The 19,040-nt window shown below is 43.8% G+C and overlaps 1 protein-coding gene across 1 annotated transcript in view; it reads right to left on the bottom strand.

The window, feature by feature from the left end:
- The window catches only part of Opn5 (opsin 5), a 30,020-nt gene that overhangs the window by 9,093 nt on the left and 1,887 nt on the right, over positions 1 to 19,040 (bottom strand). Inside the window, exons 2-4 of the mRNA XM_010617783.2 lie at positions 16,612 to 16,731; positions 11,712 to 11,882; positions 7,970 to 8,304 (exon numbers count right to left, since the gene is read on the bottom strand). Of these exons, the coding sequence (XP_010616085.1) occupies positions 7,970 to 8,304; positions 11,712 to 11,882; positions 16,612 to 16,731 (626 nt within the window). The remainder of the gene's footprint in view (positions 1 to 7,969; positions 8,305 to 11,711; positions 11,883 to 16,611; positions 16,732 to 19,040) is intronic.

The following is a 19,040-nucleotide window of genomic DNA, read 5'->3' as shown; positions in this document are numbered from 1 at the left end:
ACAAGGGGAAAAAATGAGAATCAAGACCTATTATGTAAAGGTACAGAATCCCAATGATGAATGTAACTGTATTGTATACCTAGATTGTACCAAAAATCTCAATAAAAAGAAAAACAAAGTTTAAAGCAGAAAGAGGGCAAAAGGCCAGATGTAAAACACTGCAGAATGTCATTAGTGCTTTAAAATATACAGCAAAAATATTAAACACAAACATTAAAACTATTCTAATTAACTCTCCTTGATGAATGTAACTGTATTGTATACCTAGATTGTACCAATAAACTCAATAAAAAGAAAAACAAAGTTTAAAGCAGAAAGAGGGCAAAAGGCCAGATGTAAAACACTGCAGAATGTCATTAGTGCTTTAAAATATACAGCAAAAATATTAAACACAAACATTAAAACTATTCTAAGATTAACTCTCCAAAAGATTCCAAGCCTTTGCTGTTACACTCCGTTTTTCCAGAACATTCTCCTCAGCATGAAGTGGACTTTTCCCTCCCTTTCCTATGACTGTCCTCATCGTATGCCAGATGTAAAACACTGCAGAATGTCATTAGTGCTTTAAAATATACAGCAAAAATATTAAACACAAACATTAAAACTATTCTAAGATTAACTCTCCAAAAGATTCCAAGCCTTTGCTGTTACACTCCGTTTTTCCAGAACATTCTCCTCAGCATGAAGTGGACTTTTCCCTCCCTTTCCTATGACTGTCCTCATCGTATTTTCCAAGCTTTGACCCCCCCCCAAAATCCAATCCAGTTCTCATGAGGCCACCCCACCTGCCAACTTTTTCTAAATTGTTTGTTGTCTAATGACTTTATTTCCCACACTGTCTCTCAGTTCACCGGCAAAGCAGTAAAACTTCAGGCTCCCATGTGAGATAGATTTTGTGGAGAAAATTCACAGAAGATGTGCTTGGCTGCTGCAGAAAAACCACACATCTAGAACCCATTCACCTTAACTGCATCTCTCTGCAGAGGGACAGGGGACATTAGTGTCCAACTCTACTTTAAGCTTGTGCTATATACATACATATTACGAAGGCAACGTTGTCCGTAATTGCTCGATTGCTGTGAACTAAGCAATTAAATCATTGATAGACTGATATGGTTGAAAGTGAATTCTCCAAATTGCACATGCTGATCTCCTGCTGCAGATGTGGTCTCTAAGGAGCCAGGTCCCCTCCTCCAGTGTGGGTGGCAGTGGGAGGTGGGGAGCTATCGGCTGTGAAAGCCTCTGGGAGGAGGATGGGGTCCTGCTGCTTCAGGAGAGAACTCGCTGGACAAGGCACAGGGATGCAAAGACTCAGTGTTGCTGTGTTCGGACTTAACCAGCAAGCCTGAAGATTTGCTCTCGACCAGCAGGCAGGTGATAGTAACGGTAACATGCTGGCTTCAAGATTCCTGCCTTCCACACAGGCACTGTTTCCCTACGAGCAGTGATATCCACAGGCAGGAGGAAATGAGGAACCTGACACCAGTGACTGACCTTCTTTGGACCTCAGTCCCCTTATCAATACAAAAACAAGGGCCCTGACACTCATCTTCCATATTACCTTTTAAGAAACCAAGTCATTCAGCAATCTAAACATCTCTCCCTTCTGTTTTACCCACTGAAAGACGACCAAAAGCCCAGATGACTGAAGCTCCCTCCTTCAAAACAGAAACACTTTCAGAGATCTTCGGTGCACTTGCCCAAGTTAACCTTGACTGTGATCCAAGCAAAAATGTGAATTCACACTTCAAACAAAAAAAGGAATTCCACGTTTTCCAGTTGCAATTTTCTCAAGTCTTAAAATGCCTCTGCTCTACAAATAAGCAAGAGCTGTGAATGAAAAGGGAGGCTTGAATCAGGTCAGGTCACTCTGTGTATTTGTGCTTTGGAGTTCTGGTCTAAAACTGAACACAAGACTCCCTGACTAAGCAGGAGTCGGCTTCAGAAACAGCAGTGTAGATGTATCTGGTTCAGCAGGAAAGGGGGCCCTGTGTCTGCAATGAGCTGGCCCTGCAGTGGGCAAATACTGCTCAAAAGGGACAAGGACTCTGGTTGGGGGTCAGCGGGTGTGAGGGGTGACAGCCACCACTGTGGTCTTTAAATAGCAGGATGAATGTAGCCACTTTTGTAAAACCTCAGGGTCCCGAAGGCAGCTGAGATACCCCTTAACTCCTCCTCACCATCCCCTCTCGCAGGTGAGAAAATGAAGGCCTAGAAGGATTAATTCACCCAAGGTGAATTAGTCAAGATTCTGAGTTATGAGTAACCAAAGTTTACTTCGGCTGAGTGAGGCAGAAAGGGAATCTGTTTAAAGGTTGTCAGCTGAAACAGAGCACCGCTGCAAAGGCTGAACTCGGACCCGATGGCCTGGAATCACACTCCATACTGGAATGGGACAGGCCAGCGGCAGACCCCTGGGTCCACAGCTGAGCCCAGCCACCAGGGTACCCTTGGAATGAATGGTGGGATTTCTCAGAACCTCCTAAAGAGTTGTGCAGCCTCTCCCTGGCCTGTTAGAGAGAACTAAAATGTTGGAAATTCCTTGGACACAGAAAAAATTCAGTTACTGACAGTCAAAAACAACCACAAAAGTCAAGTGCACATGGCCTTTCCAGGATGGTGGCAAAGCTGGAATTGACCGTGGTTTGAAATTCCTTTTGTTATTAAGTCAGTCTGACCTGGTCCTTTTTTCTTCAGCAAATAAGAATTTATCATGCTTCAGGCATTATGTTAGGTCCAGGGAAGAAAACATGATCAGAAAGACCTGGTTTCCCCTGCAGGCATTATTGACTGATGGAAAAGAAAGGCCTTGAGCAAATAATCACAAACATAAGTGTATAATTTTAAATTAACTAAAAATCTGACAAGTTCCAAGAAGAAAATATAGAGGTTACAATGTAACATTATTATTGGAAGACTTGAATTCATCTCTGGAAAATGACATTTAGGCTAAAAACAACCAAGAAGATCAAAGGAAAGTCATCAATTAACTGGTTAAAAGTAAAAGAGCAGCCAGCTATAATGGCACAGGCCTGTAATCTCAGCACTCTGGGAGGCTGAGGCAAGAGGATTGCAAGTTTTAGTTCCACCTGGGCAATTTAGCAAAACTCTGTCTCAAATAAATATTTAAAAAGGATCTGGGGATGTAGTTTAGTGAAAAGGCCCTGAGTTCAATCCTTAGTAACGGAAGGAAGGAGGGAAGGAGGGAGGGAAAGAGGGAGGAAGAGAAGGAAAAAATGGGAAAAAATGGCAATACAGTCCACCTTTCCCTCAAGCAACCCTTGCAGTCCACCAGGAAGTCCCCTGACCCCATTCTTCACTGATAAATAACATTTGGTGGGCAGCAAAGGACAGGAGTCATTTGAGGGAAGCTGAGCTTCGCGGTTAAGAAGTTTTAATCCTTCAGAACCAGTGGGAAAGAGAAAAGCAAAGCAAAATATCCTATCCGGTGTGGAAGAGACAAAGGCACTCAAGCCAGGGCCCAAGGGACCTCTTAGCAGTCTCCAAGGTAATTAGATTCGTTTATTCAACTGTACGCTCATTCACATAATCCTGAGTAAATGTCCAGCAGGTGCCAGGCTCCCGGGTCAAAAGCAGACAGAGCACACCTTCCACTCGTGTGGTATCCTGCAAAGCAGAGTGGGTGGCAGTGCAGGACTCCATATGACAAGTGCCACCAACATCTCATTTTCTGATGGTCCACAGCAGGGGACTTCCCCCAGCTAGGGGTCAGGAAGCCTTTCTGGTGGAAGTAAGTGACATCAAGACAGACCCAGGTGCCCACTGGATCTGGGCACTGTTTCAGGTCTGGGTGTTACAGGGCTCCAACCTGTGCCACATGACACAGTATGAAACAGTGACAGGTACAGAATGGGGACAGGTGGGAGAGGAACCTAACTTCTAGGGTCTCTATCATCATCCCACCCTCCTCCTCTCTGCCAATCAGCAGCAAGAGTGCTCACAGCATTGTGTGAATATTTAACAGGCAGAAACACCCACAGAAATAAAACATTCACTTCTCAGCTTCTTGGTTTTGAAATAGAAATGCGAAACTTACAGGAGAGAAAATAGTTGAGGGTAAAAGAGCTTTGAGCGTGGGGGAAATGACTTTGGGCATCCAGGGCCAGAAGCCTGCATGACTGCAACACTGAGGTTACCCTGTGAATGCTGCAGAACAGGCCAGCTTTCCCACCAACAGCAGAGGCAAGGACATGAGGGGAGTCAGTGACTTGACCTCGAGAAGGTGTCCTGAACCTGGCTGAGCACCTGGGGCAGGCATGGGGTGAAGAAAGCAGTGGAGCCCCCAACACATTTGGGGACAGAAGAGCAGACAACTTGCCTCTCACTTCCCAGGGTCCTCACTGAGTTGCTGCTGGGTGTTTTGAGTAGAAAGGGTAGGGATGTAGCTCACAGTGCTGTGGAAGCCACATGATTGGCAGAGGAAGATGCCGTGGCCCCCAGAATAACTGTCACCAAGACCAGAAGTCTTCAGTGTTAAGTCCATAAGTGACAGCCACCAGGCCAGGAGCTCCTAACCACTGGCACCACGGCACTGTGAAAAGCACCCAAGTACATAAGCTGGCCCTGGGAAGTGGAGGAAAATCCCTGACTGCTGGATATGAGACTTGTTTTAGAAGGTCAGGTGCAGGACTAAGGGTCCTGGGGCAGAGAGGGAGGAGACAGCCACAGAGACAGAAAAGCAACTTTGTAGCCTGAAATTTTGCTGCTACAAAAGTCTAACAAAATCACCATTTTTTAAAAAAAAATTTTTTTAATTACAAGAAACCTACAAAGCAGAGGAAGTTTGTAGAAGAATGCCAGTTTTCAGCCTGATGAGATCAGACCAGCATGAAGCAGGCTCAGATAATAACCCAGCTAGAAATAATTAGAGCACATAGGAAACTAAATGGTTTTGATCCCAGGATCCACGAAAGCAGCAGTTAAGTAATAAGCATTTAGAGCAGGCTGTTCTGAAGATCAGAAGCACGGAGTGGGTGAGCAAACAGTTGACTCTGAGCATTGCCTGAATAAAGAAGAAAACACCTAAGATAGGAGAAAACCCCAGTGCAAGGCTGTTTCTTCCTGTTTTTAGCCACTTGGAGAAATCAAGGTCAAAACAGAATACTAGTTTAAGTTTCGGATCAATGGCACAGCAGAAAGTTGCATTTTTTAGTATGGTTGAATTTTGACATAAATTTTTGCACAAATATTAACAAATAGAAACATTTTACATTCAGTTTATTTTAAAAATAATTTTTATATACAAATAAAATGTAAACCTGTTATATAAACTCAGTGAGTATGTTAGAAGACTATACATAAATAAAGCAAAATCATTTCATTTAGCAACTCTTTTGTCAATCAGGTCTAGGATGAACCCAAAAATCTGACTTTCCAATCGAGCAGAATTATCGCAAGAAATCAAGCTAAACTGCATATGCTAAGCCACGCCTCATATGTACGGTATCTCATATGAACAAAGAGAAGTTTGAGAAGCTTTGACTGAACAAGCAATCGGGCCCTCAAGCACACACAAAGATCATGGTCCAGAATATGCGGGGTTCCAACTTGAGCAGTTCAGCTAACTGGAAAGAGGAGGCAAGCACCAGACTCAGAGGTTCCTGGAAACCAGGTCATGGCTAGAACCATCACTAGGGATGACAAGAAGATGAGGTATCAATTGTAGGACAAATCCCACCACAGCCTGATGGGACAGGCATCATATTGCTTCTCTGGCCAGATTTCTATTCTTTCCCTCACTTTTTCTTTCTATTGAAAGGGGAAATTTTATTCTTAGTGCAGTTGCCCAGTTTCTAAAACAGTACTTGGTACAGAGTAGGATTTTGCTTAAACCCAATCCAAACTTAACTGGATTAATTTGGACTAGATTTATTTTGTATCAAATCACAAGAGAGGGATTTAGCTCAGTAGTTCTGCTGCCTAACTTGCAAGAGCAAGGACTCGAGCTCAATCCCCGGTACCCCACCAAAACAAAAATCACGAGAGAGAGAGTAACTTAAGTGATGTCATTGCATTTTATGGAATCATTTTCCTACTTTACAATCAATTTCCAGACAAGAGTATATCATGATTCCTGATTGTGTGTTTTCATCCAAGAACTTCTCTATTAATAAGTTATTGGTAGCCAGGATTTAGCTCAGTGGTGCCACACCTGCCTCCCAAACACAAGGTCCTGAGTTCGATCCCCAGTACCACAATAAATAAATAAATAAATAAATCGTTGGTGAATTTAAAGCAATCCAAGAGGACTTTGCAAAGCTTTAAAAGCTCTGCAGTTTAAAGAAAGAAATATTCCTTGGACAAAGTCCTTGACTTGTTAAAAGCAATTTCAGTCTGGAGAGAAGTATGTCACTGTAGGTCCCTGAAATCAGAGGTCTCCAAAACAGGCTGTGAGGACACTTGAGAAAGGGCTGTCAACCAACATGGTTGATTAGGATACAGAAAGGAATGACTAGAACTTCAGTCTATATTTACTTTTATCTTTAAATTTTAAAACAGAAACGGGGGCGTGTGTTATAGTATGTATGTGGATGTCCCCCAACGCCTCATGTGATCATAAGTGGGGCTTTTTGGAGGCGACTGGATCTAGGGTGTGTGATGTTGGTATCAAGGATGTGATGAGGGGATTGATTCATGGTGAGAAGCTAGGATTAAGGCTGTCTCACCCTGGGTGTGAGGGCTACCTGCCCTAAGGATAGGATATAAAGGACACAAAGAGAGTCCCTGCTTGTTGCTTGTCACTTGTAACTTGCTGCATTCCTGCCTTCTACCTACCACGAACTGTTTCTCCTCTGTGATGCCCCTGGAGCCAGCCAACTGTGAACTGAAACCTCTAAAAACTGAGCTAAATAAACCTTTCCTGCTTTGGTATTTTGTCTCAACAATGAGAAAAATAACTAATGATAACATAAGATAAAGTTTGATATATGTTTCAATAAAGTGGTAAAATATGGAAACATGATCAATTGGAATTTATCAAGAATTCCTAGGACCTGGGATTTAGATCAGTGGTTTCACTGCCTGCTTGTCAAGCTCAAGGTCCCGAGTTCGATCCTCGGTACCACACACACACACACACACACACACACAAAGAATTCCTAAAAAGCACAAGGAAAATGAGAAACTATGGTTTCTTTAACACATAATACATTCCAGGTCTTTATTTCATGGCATGTCCCTGATAGCCCAAGGAGACAGATATAACCATTCTTGGTAAAGATGTAAGGAAACAGAAACTCAAAGAGGCTAAATTTCCAACTCTGGATCCCAGAACTGCTGTGTTAGTGATGCCATTAAAACCCAACTCTGTTGCCCAAATTATTGTTTTCCCTTAACCTGCAGTATCTAAAGAACCGTCAACTCTTGAAACAGCATTTGCCAAAGGACCAAGCCTGGCAGAAATTGCTCATGTGTGAAGAAAAGTTCACCACCTGAAAGCTGATATAGGAAACCCTGTCTCTGAATAACCAAGTGGTAGAAAGTTCTTTCACTGCCCACCCAGGCCCCTGCAGAACAGTAAACACTGCATGGCATTATATGATACATAACTGCTATTCTCATCACTGAAATAACTATTAAAAATGCATAGCATCCTATTCCATAGACAAAATAAACCCCAACTTGGTAGATGTTTAAACATGTGTGCACCATGCTTGTAGCTCAGGAGAGCAAGGTCCTGGATCCAATGCCCAGTACTGCAAAACACCTGAGAATAAAATAATCATTTTTTTAAAGTGTGTGTGTGTGTGTGTGTGTGTGTGTGTAGTGTGTAAGAGGCAGAGACAGAGGAGAGAGAGAGTCTACAAAGGTTTAGATCAGCAGTAACAAACCTCAGAAGTGCATCAACATAGGATTCTAGGTTTCCCCAGGCCCAACTTTCCTGACCCTCCTCACCCTCTGCAGTTCCAGCTGACCGGAAAACCTTTCTATGAGCTGTGACCATTGTTACCTTTGTCAGTTTCATCTCAAGCACATGGCTGCCATGGACCCGGCTGTCGAAGTGGGCCACCTCTTTGGAGGAGGACTTCACCTTGGCGATGATCTTTGCATAGGAGAACACGATCGTAGCCGTGGGGAGCAGCAGGCAGAAGAAGAGGATGTTCAGGATGAAGACCTGGCCCCCAGCTGAGGCCTGGGCCAGCCACCAATCCAGGGTGCAGGAGGTCCCAAAGGGCTCAGGCGCGTAGTCCCCCAGGCCTACCAGGGGCATGGTGGTCCAGAAGGACACATAGGCCCAGATGGCTGCCAGGCAGATGTAGGCGTGTTTTCTCTTCAGCCAGACCCCTGGAGGTGGAAGGACAGCGTTACCCCGATGCCATCTGCCCTGCACCTGAGCACCTCCCTCGGCACGTCACACTCCACCTCCAAAGATTCATTCCACTGAATGCTGGGAGACGTGGGCAGATAACGGGAGCCTGAGGGAGATGCGGTGAAGGGCGAGGTCCAGAGCGGGGGTCTTTCTCCAGGAGAGTGACATGTGAAGAGATTGTCACAGGGAAGGTGTTCTCTGGGCACCTGGAGCTTTGGGAGGGAGAAGTGGCAAAGGCCAGGAAGATAGGACAGAAAGCAAAAGGCAGGAGAATGCTGAAGGCAAAGAGGATATTGGGAAAACATCTCAAAAGCGTGTGTTAGTGGGTCATCCAAGGGTCCAAGGGAGAATCCTTTGGGAAGGTGAGAAATCACAAAACATCATCGCTGTGTCTTTACAATCCCTTCTTCCTAAAAGCTCTTGGGTATCTATGCCCCTTTGTCTTCCTAGAAAGGCACTGAGAAGGGATCAGTGGGTCAGGATCATGACAAGGCCAGGGTGGGGGTCTGTCCCTGGCCATTTGTGGAGCAGATTCTGAGTCTTCTGACTTTATTCCTACAATAGTCCCTCTGGCACAGCCAAGGGGAAAGAGGCTGAGAATCTGAGACATTTATGCTACAATCTGCAAAACTAATTCTGTGAAAATATTTTCAGGAAGATGAAAAAAGGAGTCCATGTTTTAGCACTAGTTTCTAAAAAGAGAATTCAAAAGAAAGAAATAGTACAGTCATCTTTAAAAAAAAAAAAGCTGTAAAGCACTAGTGATCATTTTCCAAGGTTCAACACGCCCCCCACAAACAAGTCGCCCTCATCTAAAGCTGTGGCAGCCACAGGACATCACTTCCACTCCTCACTCATTACCTCTTCAAAGAGGACCAGGGAAGGTCTATCACTATGCATCACTATGCATTGATCTTGGAGAACAAATATCAAAATATGTTCAATAAAAAGTAAATGATTTCTTCATCATAGACCCAGGACCTGCCTGCACTCAGGGCAGTGTGAGATGGATAAAGTCAGCGTGGCCCTAATTCTTCTATTTCTTGGATTTGACCTCACTCGTGGAACTTTTCCAGGTATCCAATGTGCTTAACAGTAATACAGAGGAAATAAAAATACACTGCTTACAGGTTTAATAAGGGTTCCGTGGATGGTGTGAAGGACCCGGTTGACAAACTACAAAGACCTAGGTTGACATGAACGTGCACCCCTGTGTCCACGAGGCTTATTCACCGCTAACAAGAATTACAACTGGTTGTTTCTACACTCTGTTGTCTCCAGTTTTCCAAATATGCGGGATTTCACATCATAAAATGCAAATTCCTCAAGCCCCAACCAGATAAGGACAGCAGTCACATAGCTACACAAGATGTCAGCTCTCGGTTATCCATCAGAACAGATAGAATATCGGCAGGGATCATCACATAGGCTCACGGGAATGTGCAGAGGCAGGACGAATGAGCATTCACGGTTAGGGTGACTTAGTGAAGTGTTTCATACTTACGTTCGAGTGTGGTGAAAGGCTGTCAAGACAGGAGGGAGTAGATTAGTAGATTGGTTCTGTGTTGCTCCAGAAGTCAGAACTAGGACCAATGGGAGGAGGTTACTGGGAGGCAGTTTTGTCTCAATATAAGGAATAACATTGTAACAGCGAGAGCAGACCAATCAGAGAATGGGCTGCCTTGTGCAGTAGTAAGCTCCCCGTCACTGGTCACTGGAAATAGGAAAAGGCCAAGGCGTCCTCCCTCAGGGAGGCCTCCAGACAGCTTACCACGCTGTCCCCAAGTGACCTCCTGGTTCCTACATGGTGAAGCACTGTGTGGAGGGTCGAAAGGTACGTTTAACTGACCGATGAGACCGTATGACTGGGGCTCAACCTCACAGAAGCTGGGAGATCTATGCGTAGCTCACACAGGAAGTTACACCCTACAGCGGTCCTGGCGGTGACCCGAAGCTTACACTCAAGAATACGTAAAAGCACAGAGGCCAAGGCTCTGGATTCCTCAGAAACTCACAGAGAGTTGAGTTCCGCCCCCCCTTCTTGTGAATAAAATTAAGTTACATTTAAATTCTGCTGAGCATGACCAAAAATATGTTCATGAAAAGAATGAAGCTCTGATATCATCCAAATATATAGCATTGGATTTTCTCATGTTAGTGGAATTGTTCATTCAAGTGATTTCTACTGGAAGCTGTAAATGTTTAGAAAAGGAAACATTGCATCATGCAGACAGTGTCACAGGGCTTTCCCCAAACCACAGTTCATGGTCGCATAGAGCCCAGGGAATATAAACTTTTAAAATACAGAAGGAATCAGGTATGGTGGTGCACACTACAACTCCAGCACTCTGAGAGGCCAAGGCGGGAGGATCACAAGTTTGAGCCCAGCCTGGGCAATTCAAGAGACTTTCTGAAATCTTGTCACAAAATTATTTTTTATTTTTTTTAAGGATTAGGGATGTATTTCAGTTTGAAAGCCCTGGGTTCAGTACCCAGTACCACAAAAAATAAATAAATAATATAATTCTGTCCCCCTGAGTTATCCAGGTAGACTTGATCTTTCCTACCTCAGTACCCTAGCCACACTGAGTCCCAATGGTCACAGGCACCCAATGACACCCTGCCAGCCAGAGCAGCCTCATACACAGGTATCAGATGATTCCAGGGTCGTGCCTGCCTGTCAGCATTAAACTTAAATGCCCAAAACCTTCTCTTCCAGTTTACTCAATTCCTGGAACCTCAGGAAGCAAAAGGTCTAAAAGTTATGCTAACCACTAGTACTGGCTATATTTAAAAAGTGAATTGTTCAGCCTCCAAAAGCATGTTCACTGCTGACTCCTCCCTCACCAGGTCCAGGAGTCAACTACCAACACCACAAGCAACTGCGGGATGGATTTCTCTGTGTGTCCTTCGGTGAGAGGGCGGCTACATGGCCCTCTGCTCTTGGAGGTGAGCATTTTGGATTTCCCCATCTCTGAAATCATAAGGAGTCCTAAAGGAGAATCACAAACAGCTTTTTCTTATCATTGCACTTAGGGTATAGGTAAGCCACCAAACGTCTCAGACCTGACGTCTGTCATTATATCTCTGTATGATGCTTGCGTGAGAAAATATGACAAATGCTTGCATACTTTAAACAAGAAATGATTCTTTTTCAAAGCAGGAGCCCAACACCAGATACTATTACAGAAGTAGTCTTAAAAGAAATCTACAACAACACAGTTGAATCCTTAAACATACATTAGAACAAGATAGACTATAGATAGAAATGCTCTTGGTCTCTGAGGTTATTCATAATCTTTATTAACTGTGTAAAAAAGTAACAAATCTGATACTCATCAAACTAACTGACTATCAGGGAATGAGAAACCTTCTAACTTACCATAAGATAGATAGCAGATCTTCAGGTATCGATCCAGGCTAACCACAGTCATGGTGATGAGGCTTCCACAGCCGAAGAGAAATCCAGCCCATCCATACCAGCGGCAGCCGATCCAGCCGAAAACCCAGCGGTGCCGGAAGCAGGAGATGATGGTGAACGGCTTGCCTACAACTGAGCACCGGGCAGGTGTCAATGGAAGGTGATGAGTTCCCCACCTGCTCAACTCACCTGCCGCTCTCCCCACACCCTTCACTGCACTGAACCTCTAGGTTAACCGAATTCTGGGGGCTGTCTTTGAATAAACTGAGTCTGAGCTGCAGTCATTCGAACAGCCAAAGATATCAGAGGGATATAGAAGGAATATTTCAAAAGTAATTGTTATATAAAGATTTGACTCCGAGAAACTCAGCTTTAGGGAGTACAAGAGGTGTGATTTCCGTGGGTAGAGATGGCAATCTGCTCACTTTCAATGTTTTATTGAAATAGCTCATTTGAAAGTGGAAAGAAAAGGGCAATATACCCACAGTGAAGTCGCTGAGAGAAAATTTTCAGGTGCACATTTTCCACACTGGTTTTCCCCCACAGTATGCTCAAGATGCCATTATTTTTCTTCCCTCCAAAATTAGACATTCAAGCTTGAGTGGTCGGAAGGACTCAAGGTTCTGTCCACTGCAATCCACCATGCACACAACCCCTGGCCAGCTCTGTCAGTCACTGACCCACAGGCTCTGAGCCCATGTGTTGGCCTCCAAAATGCATAGACAAGCACACTTACATGATCAAATAGTGCTGGGCAAGATTACCTAGTGTACACATTTCGTGGCAGTCAACATTCAAGGCTCTAAAAATTTCCAAGTCAGAAAAGTAACTATCATCGTATGCTACAGAATTTCCCAGATATTCACTACAAAACTCTGCTTTCAGAAAACGCTGCTCCACAGATTATGAAGGACAGCCTCATTTAACTACGAGGAGTTCTTTAAAAGGAGACATCAGCCCTGGACCAAGGGTCCCATCAGAACGACTGCCCAAGTCGCCCAGCTCTGAGACTAACTCCAGAATGTTTAAGACTCGGAGCCTAGTAGTCAAATGAGTTTTTAATTTACTTGATTTGTTTCCTATTTTGCTACAATGTCTAGGATTTCCATTGCAATGTAAAATAGAAGTAATAGTCACCCAAGTGTTTAAAGAAACACTTCAAATGTTTCATCAAGTGTGACGTTTTTGCTGTCTCATCAGATGAGGGGTTCCTTTCTCACACTAGTTTGTTAAGAATTTTGTTTCTTACTAGAAATTGATGCTAAGTTTGGTTGCGTTTTTCTGCATCTATTGAGGTTAGGATTTTTGGTACTCAATCTGTTAACACGGGATATTAATTGATTTATAATGGAGACAAGCACATAAATCTATAGAATCTATAAACTTTTTTAAAATAAAATGCCCACAAAAAACTATTTTAGCCAATGGAGGAAAGAAGAGTTAAGAGCTGTAAGAGAAACAGAGCGAGAGAGAGAGAGAGGGAGGGAGGGAGGGAGGGAGGGAGGGAGGAAGGGAGAGGGAGAGGGAGAGAATGATGATTTACATCCCATCCACCTTATCAACTTCTTAGAATCTCAATGCAGGACAGGAGGGTCCTATCAGGAAAAGTATTGGTCTGTAACACCCAGGGGTAACTAGTGCTTTAGAAGCCAAAGCCTGAGGAAGGCTGGGGGTAGAGAGGTGGCTATCCAGGAAAATCCTTCTTAGAAAACAATGGTGCTCCCAGGATGAATTTAGAAGGGAGGTGGAATCCCTTGGAGGAGTAAAGATTACACCCAGCACTGGAGGCTCGTGAGATGAGAGCCACTTTGATTTTAAAGACTGGTGAGGATAACTTTCTCAGAAATTTGAATTTGCCCTTTTATTGATTCAAAACATGTGCAACATTTTTCTCTTTTACCATTTCTTGTTGTTGTTGAAACTCAACAAGTAAAATATACCTAAGAAACCCCAGAAAGCTGAATGTGTATAGGGAAGCAGTAAGATAAGGGACAAAGGGAAAGGGAGAAGAATGCTAGAGGTGGAAAGCACTTCGCTAATCTGCTGAGGCAGTCTGTCGAGCGGCTTCCCAGTGTTTCTGCCAGGAGCCCAGGGGAGTCTGAGAGCTTGTGCAGGTGGCATTGGAAGTAGGTGGCCAAGTGAGTGAGCAAGAATCAGAGAGGAGAGAATTCCAGGCAGAGGAGACAGCAAACTCATGGGCTGGAGATGGCACCAGCAGCTGGGTTCCCAGGGCAGGAAAAAAAGACCAGTGAAGTTGATAGTCCAGTGTGAAATTGATCTGCTCTACTTGAAGCTCAGCCATTCAGAGCTGTTGGAAGCTCCCACTGGAGCGAAGCTTCGATGAGCTGTGGGTGTGTCCCTGCAGTGTCTCCTTCCAGCCCTGCAGCAAGCAGAAGCTTTGAACCAGGCTGGTGTTTAAAATCACTGGAAATATCAATGTCCAGGGCTCCGCCCATCCTTTCAATATGCTAATTTCATTCATCTAGATGGGCCCACACACCACACACCACACCACCAGTATTTGAGGGGGTTGGTTTTTGGTGAGGTTACTATTATTTGGGGAGGGGGATAATGCCTCAGTACTATGAGGTTACTGTAGTTTGTCTCACAGTTGCTGGGTCTAGGTACTAGGACACCATGGAGTACTCCTGCAGGGGGAATATGGATGGTCTCTAAAATGTGCTTTTCCAACGTACTTAGAATACAGTTGAGCAGGGGAAAAAAATACAAAAACTTTAAGGGTTGTTGGAAGAGCAAGTTATTAGATACTCAGAATGATCTGGGAAAATCAGAAAATGCTACGAAGGGGAAGAAAACAGTTTCTGGTGAATTGCTCTAAAGACACAGCAGGGTAAATGAGGTGGTTTGTGCAATTTCAGAGCAGGCTTGCTCAGCTGGAAGCATTTTCAGTGTATCAGGCCAATTAAGGACATTTTTATTCGCACCAAGTGTAATTCAGCCCTAAACCTGAAGCCGGTGTTCACCTGAGGGTGTGGCGAAGTGATCAGTGTCATCCAAGCCTTTCATGCCCAGTACCATGGAGAGAAACTTCTGGGGCAGCAGGGAAGCCACCATTCCTGCCGCAGCACTGCCATCGTGTGGCCAGCTGAGATGGCAGCCACTGTACCACCCTACAAAGTCCCTGGAACTGTCCTGACTACTCCACAGAAAGGGGCCTGGCGCCTGTACACTGCGTTTTCCTGGTAGGCGGTGGGGTCCCAGCCTGTTGTCCCATGGGAAGCCTTCCCAAATAACCAAGACCAGGCTAGGTCTCAAAAGAGGGCAACTACATCCATGCTGTGTTGCAGTGAAGTTTGTCATTGAGCCCGGCCTTGAGAACAGGTAGCAGAAGTAAAAAAATCCACTTTGAAAAGAAAGCTTTGCATGAAAATCTGCTGGCAGGGAGAGATGTTTCTGAATGTTGTTCACACCTATTTCCCAGCTGTCGCCACCTAAACACTACAAGTTACGTGGGTGTTGGATTCCAAAGTTTAGAACTGGGCAACCCTGGAATTTTATAGAAGAAAGTGATGAGGTATGGTTTATCCAAAAAACCATTCCTATTTCTTAATGAATTGCAGCTCAAGAAAAACTTTATTCAAACTCTTCTTTGCTAGGTTATCAGATAAGCAAAAAAAAAAAACTCAGGAAAGAAATCAGTGGTTCTTGACTTTGTACACTCACCAGCTTACCTGAAGATTCTAATTTTAAATATCCTGATGCCCAGGTAACATTTCCCACTACCTAAATTAAACTTCTGGGTATGCTGTCCAGGCAGGAGAACTGTGTTTAAGTTCCCCAAGCTTTTTTTTTGTACAGTCGACTTTTTTTTCAGCTTTAATTGAGTTTATTGGTACATTTTAGGGATACAGTACAGTTACATTCATTGTTGGGATCTTGTACCTCTACGAGACAAGTCTTGATTCTCATTTTTCCCATTACCCCTGCCCTTCCTTCACCTCCTCCTCCCCTCCCCATCTACACTTTATTTTCATCTTTTCATTATCTCACATTTTTTTTCTTTTCCCTTATTACCTTTCCCCTACCCATCCTACCTTCCCTACAACTTTAGCTCCTTTCTTCCCATTTCTAAATGTCAGTAATCTTATTAGGATCTTATGTATTATTGCAGATTATTCACACCAGAGAAACTACTCGGTATTTACACATGTGTGACTTATTTATTTCACTTAGGAGTATATCTTCAATATGTATCCATTTTCCTATGAATGAATCTATTTTCTCATTCTTTATGGCTGAGTAATATTCCATTTTATAGAAAAACCACATCTTGTTTATCCAGTTTCCAACGGATGGGCAAATGGGCTGTTTCCAAGATTTTGTACAGTCGACTTTTAGCAGTGTAGAACCAGAATCTTCCTCTGCTTACATACAGTCAGTCTCGGAGCCATAATTAAATGTGACCTAAGCCAGGCAGCATTCCCCTGTTTTGTCGTCACCTCTCAACTATCTTTGCTGTCATTCGCCTTCAAGGTCCCACCCAGCTGGTGTTTATTTTAGCCAGAATTCCATGTGGGTGGACCTCCCATGGAGATAGCCCTGAATCCGCCTATAGGTTTCTGACTTCTGAACTTTGAGAAGTGCAAGATATTGTATGTTACTGCAAATTGCATCCTTAGGGTCTGACACCTCTAGCACATAGACATTTCTCAATAAACAATGAGTGAACAAACTCGTTAGCCATATGTCATTTAAGGATGAAGGACCAAGCCTGTAATTAGGATTTCTTGGAAAGGAAAAACAAAGATGGATGAGGTCAAGGGTGATTTCTGAGTTAGTGAGAGACATAGAACAGGAAATGTTTTAAACCCACAGAGAGGAAATAGGAGGCCTGCCTTACCTGAAATCCCCAGATCACAGACGGCTAAATTAATGGTCATTATTTCAGCAGGTCTCAATTTCTTCTTTCGTCTAGAAGACATATAAAGGACATATCCATTTCCAAATGTGGACAGAATCCCTACAAAGAAAAATAAAAATTCCCGTTGTTAAAACGAGGATTTAGAATTCATTTGGATACGAAACACGTCTCAATTTTAAAAACAGACACCATAGAATTAGAGGGTAATGAGAAGACTCTAAATAAAAATCTAAATTCAGAAAATGAAATAAAAAGCATGAGTTGAGTGACAGGCATGGGATGGGTCACCTCCAAAGGGACAGGATTCAGGGATCGTTTGACTGAACTTACCCAGAAAAAAGAGCCGCTATCTTCCCAGCTAGGCTCTGAAGGGGGTGGGAATCCCAATGGTCAGTGCTTGAACCAGCCCCAGGGTGGAGTAAGTATTTTCCTGTCCGTGTCATAGACTATTGGTATTACACAATTCCCTCCCTCAGGGCGCAGAGTCAGCCCCCGGCTCATGGTGAATATAAATTCTGAAGCTGAAGCCAACCGCCAAAGGTGACTTCAGTGCCACCGTGGGCTCTTGAAGGAGCACAAGGGCCAGAGGAGGCTGGTGTGACCCCCTTCTGGGAACAGTCACCTCCTGGGAAGGTCCCAGGACAGGTGGACGCAGGAAGACTGGTCGACGGGACACCCTTCAGCTGCCACTGGGTGAGGTATCAAAGGCAAGTGGGTCACAGCACCGACTCCCCTCCCACCAAGGGGAGAGAAAGTGACCCTCCACCCACCACGCCTACCAACAGTGTGTTCCCACGTTCACCTCTTTCCATTAATGACTCATCAGTCGGCTTTGGCATTACAATGGAACTGTTCAAAAGTTCTTACAAACCCAGTTTAAATCCAAAAAGACCCAATCCCTGCTGACTATATTTAAGAAAAGAATACACCTACTTCCATAGCTTAACATGTAGAGTAGATTTCCTCAGGAATTCTTGCTTCATAGTGTAGCTGTGTATAAATGAGAATCTGGTACAGCTGCCTTTGGTAGTAAGGAATAAGGAGAGTATTAACACGAGACACCTATATTTTCTATTTTAATTTCTATTTTATTTTCTGCACCACAACTCATTTTGGGGGCACGGAAAGAAATGCGTGTCTCGGCCGATGGTGTGAAACCACCAGGCACTGGCCACAGGGAGCTCTTGGGAGGCCATGCTGCTCAATGTCTGTTAAAAACCTCTTTAGCTCTTTTAAAGCAGAAGAGGAGAGAAGTGGACGAGATGATAGGGTCCTAGAGCGAACCAACTACAATGACCCTAAGGACTCATTAAAGGGTACCATCTAGCAAGCCATGCTGGGAACGTAAAGTGTGAAAGTACAACTTGAAAACTGATAAAACAAATTGCACCTATGTTGTATACAAAGAGATTAATACAGTGAGTATGCATATGCATTCAATACACAAGTCTCATTTACACACCCTTTGGCTCTCTACATCGCCTTGGAGGATATTTGTTTTCTTACTTTTCCTTCCTTAAATTTTCCCTGCCAACTCTACTTGCTAGAGATTCCACTCAGTGCTCAAAGCATGGTCAAAAAACAATGCACTCTCTTTTCGATGCATGTAAAGTGTTTCCACAGGCAACCTCATCTTCAGGTGAATGTTAAGAAGTGAATTTATATTTGTAATGGTAGTTAAAGGAAGATAAGATGAAGAGGAGAAAGAACATGTGGTGAACAAGTCTAGATTGCCAAAATTCTGAATCTTTCCATGAACACAAAAACTCTCATAATAGGCAGTTGATGTAAAAGATTTGAGAGTAGTGATTTATTTCTGTAATTTATTTCTCCTGCATTTCAAATGCAGATTTCTATTTTCAATCTTTGGTTTCCCTAAGTCTTCTAGCATTCAACAAAAATAACCAAAACTATTGTTCATTTCACTCTGACTCCTTAAGAGGAATCTGGACACATCCACCAAATCTGTCTGAAGAGAGGGCCAGGCCTGGGTCTGGGATGAGCCCAGACTTTTCTATGACAGGTTTGTCTCCACCCAGCACCCCGATTCACCTGCCACTCCCTGAATCTGGGGAACACATCCACAGCCAGACCTTCGAGCCTCTCACCCCAGCACAGCTGTCTCAGGATGATGACGATTCCCCTTCCAACTCCCCAAGCATCCAGTGGGAAACTCCTGATTTCTCCATCTGCCCATCCCAGCTTGTCTGTCTCCCTGCAACCCTTGCTAGGATGTGGGATGGACTGTGTGTTCACCTCCCTCTGTTATGTTGTCTGGAAAGATCCATCTGGTTAGAGACGTTACTTTTAATTCATTCCTTACAACTGAATGGGATCGATTCCATTCAAATGCCTTTTCTGATCACTGAAAGCACTTACATCTGTTTCTTAAAAAAAAAAAAAAAAAA

The sequence above is a fragment of the Fukomys damarensis genome, unplaced genomic scaffold, assembly GCF_012274545.1.
Source record: "Fukomys damarensis isolate Sample0158 unplaced genomic scaffold, DMR_v1.0_HiC HiC_scaffold_20, whole genome shotgun sequence".
NCBI lineage: Eukaryota > Metazoa > Chordata > Mammalia > Rodentia > Bathyergidae > Fukomys > Fukomys damarensis.
Note: the sequence above shows the minus strand (reverse complement) of the source record. Positions and strands in the feature narration are given on the sequence as shown.